Consider the following 12,443-nt stretch of genomic DNA (forward strand, 5'->3'; position numbering starts at 1 on the left):
GGTGCCTTCTAGCTGTGCCTTCTTATGCATGTATATGCCCCATGTACTGTACTGTACTGTACTGTACTGTACTGTAATGGGGCTGTCTATTGAAGCAGGAGGTCTCTCCACAATTAAAATCATCATAACTTGCTGAATCCGGCTTGTTAAAAATGTTAGTTAATGTACTAGGATACTTGGGTTAAATAAAAAAATGTCATACCAAAACACCTTATCTCATGTAGATAATAACGGTAACAGTAAAATGGAATTTGTAGGGTTGAAAACCTTCGATTGCCTTTGACACACACTTAAGGCCTGTGTCACATGCTGTCCGGCCCTCTGTGCTGTTCTGTCTAATAAAGCAAAAAATACCTTCCAAAAATAATGCAAAAGTTACTTAGCATCAGCCACAGAGCATGACCGTGGCAGCAGAAGTTGCAGGGGCTAAACCGACATGAGAAAGGAGCAAGGAGGCTAAAGCTGACAGCTCAGGGAGGACAGAAAATAAAAATACGAGGGGAAAAGGGACAGATGAAGGTATGGGAGATGATAAGATCGAAAGCAAATTGTGCTAAAATGAACATGCTGAATTCGAAATCCATTTGAAATCCTATACCACTACATCTAGCTCTCTCTCTCTCTCTCTCTCCCCCCCCTATCTCTCATCCTCCCCCCTCTGCTCTCTGTCTCTCACAAAGAAATAAACCGCTGGGAGAAAGTTGTGAATAATGCAACAGAACGCAGGCAAGCCTTTCAACACTTGCATGCACGCACACAGGCACGCACGCACTCACTCACTCACTCATGCATGCATGTACACACACACACACACACACACACACACACACACACACACACACACACACACACACACACACACACACACACACACACACACACACACACACACACACACACACACACACACACACACACACACAAAACTACTGGGACATTAATGTATAGCTAGCTGTTTCAATGGTGATTCCCAACTGCATTTCAGGACAAAATATCCCACTGATCCCCCAGTATTTATTAAACAATATATAAGGCCTGTTACTGTCAGCATAGCAAAGAGGACAATTTATGTTCTTATACTACTACAACTTACTGATAATGAAAGGATATTTCCGCCCATTTTCAACTCCAGGCTCTTCAGTAATCAATATCACACGAGGGGGAGTGCTGTTATATTGTACAGTACATCAGCACAGTGTGATTCGGTTGTAGGCACAAGGCCACAAAATGTTACTATTACTATATGCTATTTATCAAGTAATGGCAGTTGTTTGCTCCATCCGTGTTATGCTCAATGCAGTAATCCTGGTCTTTATACTGCCTCCCCCTGGTCAGCCTGATGGAGGGGTAAGGAACTGGCTGGAATAATGTGTTCCTTCCACACGCCATGTCTTAACGGGGAAACTCCCCCCCCTGTCAGGTGTTAAGAAGCGGCCTCGATCCTCACTCCTCATGCATTGAAGGAAGCATGAGCTCAGTTCAGGGCTCTCCCCAGGTTGGCAGAGAGGTAGAGTAGCGCACAGGATTACAGCGTAGGCCATTGGCACTGGGTGATAAATGTGTTACAAAATTGTGGTGATAAAAAAAAGAAAAAAGGATTCCATCAATACAAATGTTGCTAAGCAACCATGCAACAATCAGCCCCGCCTGAGTGGGTAAATAACAGACTTGTGTTTACTAGTGAGCTTTAGAAAGATTTTACATGTAGGAGGTGAGAAGAGAGCCTGTGTGTGTATGTAGTGTGCGTGTGCGTGCGTGTGCATGCGTGCGTGCGGTCAGCAACATTCAGGCGCTGCAATATGTATATACAGTAGTTGTTTGCATCTGACCCACAGCCAAGCTCTCATGCATGTCCTTTGTTAATCACTCACTAGGTCTTGTGATCACCCAAAAAACAGAAGTCAAGATGACAGAGAGGTCTCCATCCTCTGCCCGTCTGTGTTGAGCATCAACGGTATACCCCTCAAGGTTGTCCAGCAGTTTTTCTATCTAGTATATTGACACCCATGCATGCACGCAGGCGTTTTCACCCCTCAACGCCTTCTGACAGAAATACAAGGTGGTGGGCCGTGCATCCAGCAAGCCCAAACCAGTAGTCACTTTGAGATATAGCTCAGGGGTGATTTCACCCAACACCCACACGCACCTGCCTAACAGAAGATGACTTCCAGGCCTGCATCAACCTAGTCCACTCTGCCTTTGGTAGAAAAACAAACCTCTTGTGTTTCCTGCCAGGACTGTGTTCCCCATTGGGACATTCTCCAAGCCATCAGCATCAAGGCAACACTATAGCACAGTGGCAACTGGGTGGGTCTGCCATGTCAACCTGATGCCTGGCTATTGTTTGCCCTGTCAATTGCTTTAATATGGACAGAACCTGTTAGCCAGCAGGAACCCAGATGGTCCAAAGCTGTGGTATAAAGATCAGCTAAAAGAGACACTAAAGAACCCCAATGACCTGGATTTAAATCGGCCTCGAGAAGAAACGCACCCAGCAACGGTTGGTACAGCGCCAGCAAAGACACCTTCATGCTGATCCAGCACCATCCATCTCAGCCCCATGATCCAGGCCTCACATGTCCCAATGCATGCGTGTGCGTGTGTGTGCGTGTGTGTGTGTGTGTGTGTGTGTGTGTGTGTGTGTGTGTGTGTGTGTGCGTGCGTGTGTGCGTGTGTGCATGCGTGTGTGTGTGCGTGTGTGCGTGCGTGCGTGTGTGCGTGTGTGCGTGCGTGCGTAGAGGCTATATACATGGACTTGTCGTGGAGCCAGGGGTACGGTTGCTAAAGACAGACTCACCAGGAGAGTGGATGGAAGGAGAACAGAAGAGAAGTGAATTGGATTTGTTCTCCTTGTATCGACAGGATGTTGTGGAGTTGTCGTTCTATACCAGGTTTAGACCAGTTACAAAGGAATTGTACTTTTATATACCGCTACACAAGGTGTAACAATAAAGTAACCTTGAACCTTAACTTCATTTAACATTATCATGTAGAGCAGTGGTTCTCATATCAACCTTTTCTGGATCAGGGCCCACTTGATAATCTCAGAAGCATTCACGGCCCACCCATCTGACCACTTAATGGGTGGGAAGATGGGTGGGAATGAAAGAGAGGAAGCGGAGAGAGGGAGAGGGAGAAAGGGAGAGCCTATTTCACAGATGCAAATAACCGCCAAATGTCACGCCACAAATTCCACAAAGCGCCACGTTCTCAGCACAATAACCTGGCAAAGCCAGGCAAGCCGACAACACAGAGTGATGCACTGTGCATCGTGTTCTCTGCTTGTTCACAATAGTTAATAATGTTACGACAATCAACTGTGTTGGAATCCAAAATAGCTAGATCTATTCTAAACTTAAAATCCATAACAAATCAATCTACAGTCAGTTGCTATTTCAAGCCTCTATAACCTCTCAGAACTACAATAAATGTGACTGTGAATCTTATTACAGAAGTCCCCAGATGGAGGGCTAATAATAGAGACCATGGTGAGCTCATCTGGGACTATACAGGCCCAGCTCTCTAGCCTGTCAGTCTATCTGCCAGCCTGACTCTGTGACTAGAAACCTCATCACTGCTCTATTTCAGACTATTTGGGATTAATGAGTTTCATCTCACACATGTAGTTTTGACTTGCTGTACTGTACTTAAATATATATATGTATAAATGGACCTTCCATTCGTTCCCTAGACCTCACCACCTATTCTATCCCTGTGAGGACACAATCACACACACACACACACACACACACACACACACACACACACACACGCACGCTCGCATGCATGCATGCTGGTATGTTAACGTGGCTAGTCTGAACTGGCAAATGACGGCAAAGTGCAGTAAAAAATAACATTACCTATCATAAGAAGCAACATCTCTGTTGTCATGCAGGCTTCAGCATCATGATGTCGGCCGCCGGCCACACCACATGCACCCCTGCAGGGACCGGGGACACCACCATGCCCAGAATCACTGGTGCGGAGCTGGGCTGCTGCGTGAAGATGGACACCGGCCTACATAACTGGGAGGGCCCGGCACCACCCCGGATAATTAGCCACCCGCCGCCGGCCACAAAACAACTCCAGTGACCGGTCGGGGACACCATGACGATGCCCAGAATCTCTGATGTGGAGCTGAGACGTTTTTTTTCTTTTTTTTTTTAAGATATTTTTTTATTGATTTTTGAAGGGACAGACAGTAGGCTGACAGGAAACGGGAGAGAGATGGGGGGATGACATGCAGTAAAGGCCGTGTCGGGTCCGGGAGTCGAACCCGCGGCACACTGCGACTGGATCACCAGTCCGGTGCCCAGACCGTTACGCTACGGCCTGGGCCAGCTGAGACGTTTTTAATAGTATTTTGTATCTTACTATTTTTATCTCATTATTTGGCCTTTTCTTTTCTCTTGTTTGTACCCCCTTGGTAATGTTTATGTACTCTTTTTGTTTTGTTGCCTATTTTCTGTTTGTTTGGGGACTACGGATGAAAATTTGCATCCTTGCTAAATCCGCCATATTTACATTGCAATAAATGTGTAGTGTTATATGTGCTGTCCAGCTGTCCAAATAAACGTATAGGCTAAACTAAACCTTGACGAAATGAATCCTGACCAATTATAGGCTACTTCAAGTATTTGATGTCAAAGCTACAATGTGGGCGTAATCTTTGCAGTAATACAATACATTATTTGTGCAATTTGTGCAAGCGCCACATAATTTTAGCCCCATACTATGACGCCGTTACCAGACAGCATCAAATGTCTACAACAAAGAATCAAATAGGGGTCCATTAATAGCTTGTAAGGAAGCTGTGGTATTTAATGAAGAGAATGATACAGTAAATGGCAAAGCTGAATGCATGTGATTAATAATGGATTGATAGTTTTATTACAAAGTTGTGGCAGAGTTGATCAATAACCCATCCATTACTGTTTACATAATGGATTAAATTATTTTGCTTCACAAAGCTTGGTTTGTATGGTCTCCTGATAGTTATATTCTGATTGCTTCCTCCCACAGCTGCAGGAGCAGGACCTAAAAACTGCTGCAGAACAATTTCTAGTGGGTGAATCCATGACCAAAGTATCAGGATGTTTCCAGAAGACTGTATGCCAGAGATACATTGTTTGTGTGCTCGTATTTTAAGACATCTTCCGGCAAACTCACACATGTCCTCTTAGTTGGCCTGAGATCACAATCCAGTGCCTCTTCTACAGGATAGGAGTGTTAATTTTACTCAGAATGTGTCATAATGGACCATTACAGCCAAAGAATAGTTAAATTAACACATACACAAGGTGTCTCCCTCTTAAGGGCCTTGCAAACGGGGAGCGATAAAACGCACCTATATAGTTCATTTTTAATGAGACCTGCGTTTTTGCTCGGAGAAGTCGCGGGGCGACAAAGCAACTATTTACGTGAGCGCGGTCCCGTGAATTTGTTGAGCGCGTGCTTGTTACGCGCACACGCCTGCGACTCACCCGACCTGGATTCTGTTTAGCTTTTTGAGTGGTGCAACCACTCCAAGGAACAGCAATGTCCGTGTCCGCCTATGTGTTCACCTAGTCCTATGTGTTCACCCACCTATGTGTTCATTAATGAGCACCAGTATAATGAGTACCAGTAGGGGCGCTGTTTGCCAGAAACAGAGAGAGAGAGACAGTGCTGCACTGTTGCCTACTAATGAGAGAGAGAGAGAGAGAGAGAGAGGAGGGGGGGGGGGAGAGAGAGGGGAGTTGCAACACTCACACGGGTGTGATTTTTTTTTTTTACGCTTGCGTTGTTGCGCCCCTCTTCAACAGACCTGGAGGAGACCTGTGTTGGTTCAGGCAACAACGCCTGCGTTTCTCACTTCACATTTGCAAGGCCCTTAAAGCTTCCAAACGTTCGCACAAATATACAAAACATCACACCCGCGTGAAGAGTGAGGGGAGCTTTACCAACCCTTATCATCTTACATCACCGATATCATAACATAACATCATATATGCCGATTTGCTCAGTGACAGACAAAACAAACAGTAGCCTACTCTGTTCATTGTTAATGGCATTTGATGTTTGTGTTAGTGATAAAACAAACATTAGACTCTGTCCATTATCAATGGCGTTTTCATTTGTCTAGACAAGACAAACATTAAACGTGTATATAGGAGGGGCTATAGCGCCCCTCAAAAATACAAAAAGTGGTGACCTGGTCCTGGCTATACTTAAGTTTTACCCTTGTGTGTACACTGGCAGGAAAAGTTAAAGTGCCCAACATTGATTCATCTAATGACAGAACAACACAACCAGAAGCATTTTAGTCAGAGATATGAAGAGAGGACAGAGGGTAAGGGGATGACATGACAGCAGGGGTCATAAGCCGGATTTGAACCGTTACGTGTGAGTACTGGTAATAATGAGGACACAGCGTTAAGTCAGTGAAAGAGTTTGTGTTGTTGTATGTCACCCAAAAAGTAATTACAACAAGTCAACAACGTTAAGAGAGATAAAGAGTTAGAATCGTCTTTTAGTAATTGTTTTCATATATAGGACGATTACATATGCACAATGTCATGCAAAGCGTATATGATCTGCATTTTAAAATCAAGAACAGAGCACTGAATTTGCATTTTAGATAAGTGCAAGACGCACATCACTTGAATCGTTTCCTTTGTGGTGCAGGGAATCGAATTCACTGAAAATCAGACCCCCCCCCCTCCCAAAAAAAGAAGAGTAAATATTTGAATTTGTAAAGGTGATCGTATTATTCACACAAATCTACTACTACTACTATACTTCTACTATAATTTGATAATATTGAGTATTCCAATAGACAATGGGAACGGAGTATACTCAGTGTCACAAGAAAAAGCACAAGAAAAACTGGATTCGAACCCATGGCCTTTCCATAGGTCCCTTATAGCCAACAAGCCGTTTTCTTTTTCTTATTTTTTTCACGCAGACAAGTGAAGAGAAAGACAAGGGAAATGTGAACAGAGCAATGGAACGACACATACTGTATAGCAAATGGTCCGGCTGGCCGGGAGTGGAACAGGGAACATGCTGCAGCAGGCATTCTGCGCCCTAACCACCCAATTGTTTAGCTGGAGCCACAGAGGAACAGTGTATCAATCAAAATTAGGCTACGGTTGGAATGGTATAGACGAGCATCTATCATCAGATTAATGAAGAAATTGCCTCGTAATAACAGTATTTATCTAAATTGATCACCCCGCACCTCATCACAGCATAATTAAAGCCAGTGCTTGCACATTGAGTGCAATATCAGGCAAGTATAGAACACTGCAAATCAATAGAGATCACAGATAGCAGAAAATAATAGAATCACCACACCACCTATGAAAAAGTAGAATTATTTCTGGACAGAGCTTTACAGTAGACTATACATTAGGCTATATATTATGTTATATGTATATATGAGAGAGAGAGAGAGAGAGAGAGAGAGATTAAAAAACTGTAGACATTATCATGTACAATAGGCTACATGGAGAGATGTTCAATATGGTGGCTACCTGAAGGTTAGCTCTGGTCCATAGCTCTAATGTCTTTGCATTAGAGCTATTACTCTTCTATGCGCTCGCATGGAATGCAGACCAGCCTCTCGTCTGTATAGCGAAAATATAAAGTATGTTTTTGCTATACTCACCAATACAAAGACGGGTTGTGTCATTAGAAAGCCTACTTTCTTTAGTGGACGCACTCTGAGCCCCCCACCACATATAAAAGGTACTTTTTGGCCAAAAGGGGATTTATTTTTTTCACCGGAAGGAAAAATCTTGCCTATGTGGTTTTTTCTTGGCAATATCGGTAGAGGGCGCAGTGGAGTACAACTAAAAGTATATTTTTCTTCCGGTGAGAAAGAAAATCCCTTTCTGGCCAAAAAGTGCATACGTTGTATGGTGGGGAGCTCAGAGTGCATGCGTCCACTAAGGAAAGTAGGCTTTCTAATAACACAAGCCGCCTTTGTATTGGTGAGTTGGTAAAACGTTCTTTATATTTTCGCTATACAGACGAGAGGCTGGTCTGCATTTCAGGAAGAGAAGAGTAACATAGCTCTAATGAAGGCATTAGAGCTATGGACCAGCGCTATACCTGAATATGTACACATGTGAGTGTATTTTGAGGTCCAAACATTGAGCTTCTAGACCATGGGTTAATTGATTTATTTTAAATTTAGAGAGTGGAAAATGCTTTGTATTAGTCTAAATTTGCTGACATTCATCCATTTACACATAGGCTACTATACTGCATTTACACACAGATGACGCAGAGGCAACCATGTAAAGGCAACAAACTGCAGCTCCTTAATTGGATGCAGTTTAGTGTATTGCTCAAGGACACTTAAGGGAACCACTAGCCAGAAAGGCCAGGGGATCAAATCGGGGACCTTCTGGTTCCCAGACGGCCACTCACGCTCCTGAACCACATGCAGCTACCCGCCCAAACCCTTTTCGTCTTTTGCTCCTGTACTGTACCTCTAGTGTAAACAATGGCAAGCAAATAAGCCTATATTATAGGCTATAGGCTACTCAGGGCGATTCCCGTTTGTCACTGTAGTGGGGCTAATAATAGAAGATCGTATAATAGCAGATTGTATAGGATATGAACTATACCCTAAACCGTGCAGTGTAGGCTAATGAAAACACAAGCAGTTGGCAACGTTAAGCGACCCCTGCGTTGCTGTGAGTGTGTGTCTACTCTACTGCCAGGGCACGATATACCGAGCGTACCTCTCCGTTTACTCCTTCATTCATTTATCCAAGAACACACGCGCGCAGGCTATAGATGCCGGAGCGCCACGCACGGACACGGACATACACACACACACACACACACACACACACACACACACACACACACACACACACACACACACACACACACACACACACGCACGCGCACACACGCACACGGCTCTGTATATGATTTCATTCCATCTTACCTCCATAGCTGTCCCAGCTGTAGAATATGGATGAGGGACTGAGCGATCCAGACGAACAGCGAGTAGGAGGCCGAGCGTTTTTTACTCCTGCCGCCCCCGACGGTGCTGGCGTTGCTGTTGCTCATTGTGTTCCTGCTGGCGGTCGACGCCTGTCGCTGAGGCGTGGACGGGTGATGCTGCTGCTGGGGAGCAGCCGCCGTGACGTCCCCGTGCGAAGCCGAGCCGCTGAGCAACTTGCTCCCGTCCATGTGGGAGCAGTTTGCCGCACTACCGCCGATGCCCGAGCCCGGCCCCGCGGAGGAGCCACCGGCGCCGGCCGCGCTGCCGCTCTCCTCGGCGCTGAAGTCGTGGACGAACCATCGGAAGCTGAACACCTGCACGGAGAACGAGCCCAGCACCACGAAGAACAGCGTCAGTCCGAACCACCAGTACTGACGGCGGAGGTAGTAGTCCACTGACAGCCACACGTCGGTTCCCACGTCGGCGAAATAGACCGCCACTGCGGCTAGGATCCACAGGCAGTCCCACAGCGTGTATTTCTGCGGCTGCTCCCGTTCCCTGCTGCCCAGTCGAAGGCACGTCGAGTTGGAGCTCCCGCCGCCGCCGCCGCAACACCTCGACTCCCCGTTCACGAAATCCCCGTCCCCGGTGCCCGCCGAGTCCGGCTGGGAGCCGGCCGGGTTGAGCCCCTGCACGGAGCCAGAGTGCTCCGAGTTCTGCAGAGGCGTGAACGCCACATCGCTCTTCTTAATCTTCAGCACCCCGTCCGATTTAGCCGCCATTGTTAGGGTCTCTGAATATTCTACTACAAGTATCCTCCTCTGATGCCTCCCCTCCTTTCCCTCTTGCGTCGACACCCTTCTTATCGTGCCTCTGCTGTGCTTTTCTGTCTTGACGGGTTGGGTTCGAGGCTCCGGCTGTCGATTCTGGCTTCTGGGCAGGGTTAGCTGCTCTCCTCTTCTGTCATACTTCGGTTATAGCGCCGCCTATTCATAGAAAAATAAATAATTAAAGAATATATAGCGTAACATGGAATAAAAAATGTTTTGCTTGACAACGTAATGGTTTTTATAGGCTACTTGATTCGTTAATGAGTGATAATGTGAACATTGTGGATCTCTATAGATCCCCTTTGCACATTTTGGTTCCTTGTGATTGATACACATGAACATAAACTTATACTACGGTTTGTTTCGCTATTGATGACAAACGTAAATAATTAGCCATATGAACATTGTGCCTCTCAAAATGTAGCCTAAAACGATATATAGGACTATAAATAACGTAATGGTAACCTTACTTGGAGTCGACTACTTTAGCAGAGAAAGGGCTGCAAACCATATGCTTCTTCCATGGCTGAGAACTATGACATCATTGCTTTGCCTGCTCTCTCTCTCTCTCTCTCTCTCTCTCTCTCTCTCTCTCTCTCTCTCTCTCTCTCTCTCTCTCTCTCTCTCTCTCTCTCTCTCTCTCTCCTGCAAGTAGGCTACCTAAATAGTCAAACCGGGGGTCTATTGCTGCAAACATCTTAAAATAAAACAGATGAGGAATCCGTTAGCTTATAGTCAGTTATTGAATGAAGAGATGAATAGCATACTGACATTTCTGTTCTGAAAAGTATTGCATTCTTTAACATATTAGATCAAATTAGCCTACAGAATTTTCTCCGTTTAAAAATGTTCTGTTCACCATTCATCCCCCCCCACACAGGCACACACACTCACACACTCACACTCACACTCACACACACACACACACACACACACACACACACACACACACACACACACACACACACACACACACACACACACACACACAGTGGGCTATAAATAAGCCTATGACGTGTCAATATGCCATCAAGTTATGCCGTTCCATTGGCTTCATGATAATTAACAGCATAGTCACATCTGCATGATAACATGACACACGGAACATCAGGTAAGAGAGGCTGAGTTTCAGCACCATGGTTAGTTCCTGTGTTTCAGCACCATGGTTAGTTCCTGTGTTTCAGTACGATGGTTAGTTCCTGAGTTTCACTACCATGGTTAGTTCCTGTGTTTCAGCACCATTAGTTCCTGAGTTTCAGAACCATGGTTAGTTCCTGTGTTTCAGCACCATTAGTTCCTGAGTTTCAGCACCATGGTTAGTTCCTGTGTTTCAGCACCATTAGTTCCTGAGTTTCAGCACCATGGTTAGTTCCTGTGTTTCAGCACCATTAGTTCCTGAGTTTCAGAACCATGGTTAGTTCCTGTGTTTCAGCACCATTAGTTCCTGAGTTTCAGAACCATGGTTAGTTCCTGTGTTTCAGCACCATTAGTTCCTGAGTTTCAGCACCATGGTTAGTTCCTGTGTTTCAGCACCATTAGTTCCTGAGTTTCAGCACCATGGTTAGTTCCTGTGTTTCAGCACCATTAGTTCCTGTGTTTCAGCACCATGGTTAGTTCCTGTTTCAGAACCATTAGTTCCTGTGTTTCAGCACCATGGTTAGTTCCTGTGTTTCAGCAACATGGTTAGTTCCATAGATATTTGAAAAAAGGGTTAGTATTTAATGTTTGTGTTGCGGACATTTTGTGGGGACATAGGAGGGGCTAGCGCTTAAAAAATCACACCCATGTGAAGTGAGGGGCTCTTACTTCTTATCATCATACATCGATTTGCTCAGACACATGACAAAAATGTATCATGGTGACATTCATTGTCAATAGGAATTGAATGTTTGTGTAAGACGAACATCTACACTAATAGCCCTAAAAAATATAGATGCCTCATTGGTTGCTGCAGTTCGATGGAGCGACCTGTCTGCAACTGGAGGAGGAAGTCAAGCGGACTCCTGTCGTGAAGGCACGCTGCTACGCTGCCACTCAAGTGACTGCTGCATGGCCATAGAGTTAAAACATATATAGACTACTCTAAGATACTCAATCACAGCGCGTCTTTTCCGGGACATTGCCAAAGCAAGTGCTGCTGGGAAAGAGGCGTCTACCTTTATATGTTACATTCTCCGTGTATGAAACAAGTGTTGTGATTGGTCGGAAAATATTGTATCCGGGGGAAATACATTGGTTGTCAGGTTGTGATTGAGTATGTAGCTAGGTGAGTGTGTGAGCGACGTGGCTACGTGAGCGGCGCACATAAGCAGCGACCTTTCTTTGAGGTTCCTTTGAAGTTGGGTCAGATATAATACAATGTTTGCAATATCAAGCATGTTTTTAGAGGAAGAGAATATACACGCCATAGCCCGGAGGGACTGTTGGATGTGTTCTAATTGATTGATTCATTGCACACAATACCCTTTGATTAATTTATTTGAAAGACCTCCCAGGGAAATACTGTCTTGTCTTGTCTCAGTGATTCTTAACCAGTGATCCGAGGACCACCATCCTTGAGGGGTTCCAGGTGGTCCCCAGCTAAATGAGAGTTGGTAACCAAATGGAGTTAAATTATTGTTAAATAATCGCCCTAAAGGGCGAGGTCGCGTGCATGCATCCGCCTG

The 12,443-nt window shown here is 45.2% G+C and overlaps 1 protein-coding gene across 1 annotated transcript in view; it reads right to left on the reverse strand.

Annotated features, from left to right (window-relative positions):
- Nucleotides 1-9,924, reverse strand: part of xkr4 (XK related 4) — a 30,157-nt gene extending 20,233 nt beyond the window's left edge. The window contains exon 1 of the mRNA XM_083781108.1: nucleotides 8,948-9,924. Within this exon, the coding sequence (XP_083637234.1) occupies nucleotides 8,948-9,729 (782 nt within the window). The 5' untranslated portion in view covers nucleotides 9,730-9,924. The remainder of the gene's footprint in view (nucleotides 1-8,947) is intronic.
- Nucleotides 9,925-12,443: the final 2,519 nt, after the last annotated feature.

The sequence above is a fragment of the Protomyctophum parallelum genome, assembly GCF_964188405.1.
Source record: "Protomyctophum parallelum genome assembly, chromosome: 14".
NCBI classification, from domain to species: Eukaryota; Metazoa; Chordata; class Actinopteri; order Myctophiformes; family Myctophidae; genus Protomyctophum; species Protomyctophum parallelum.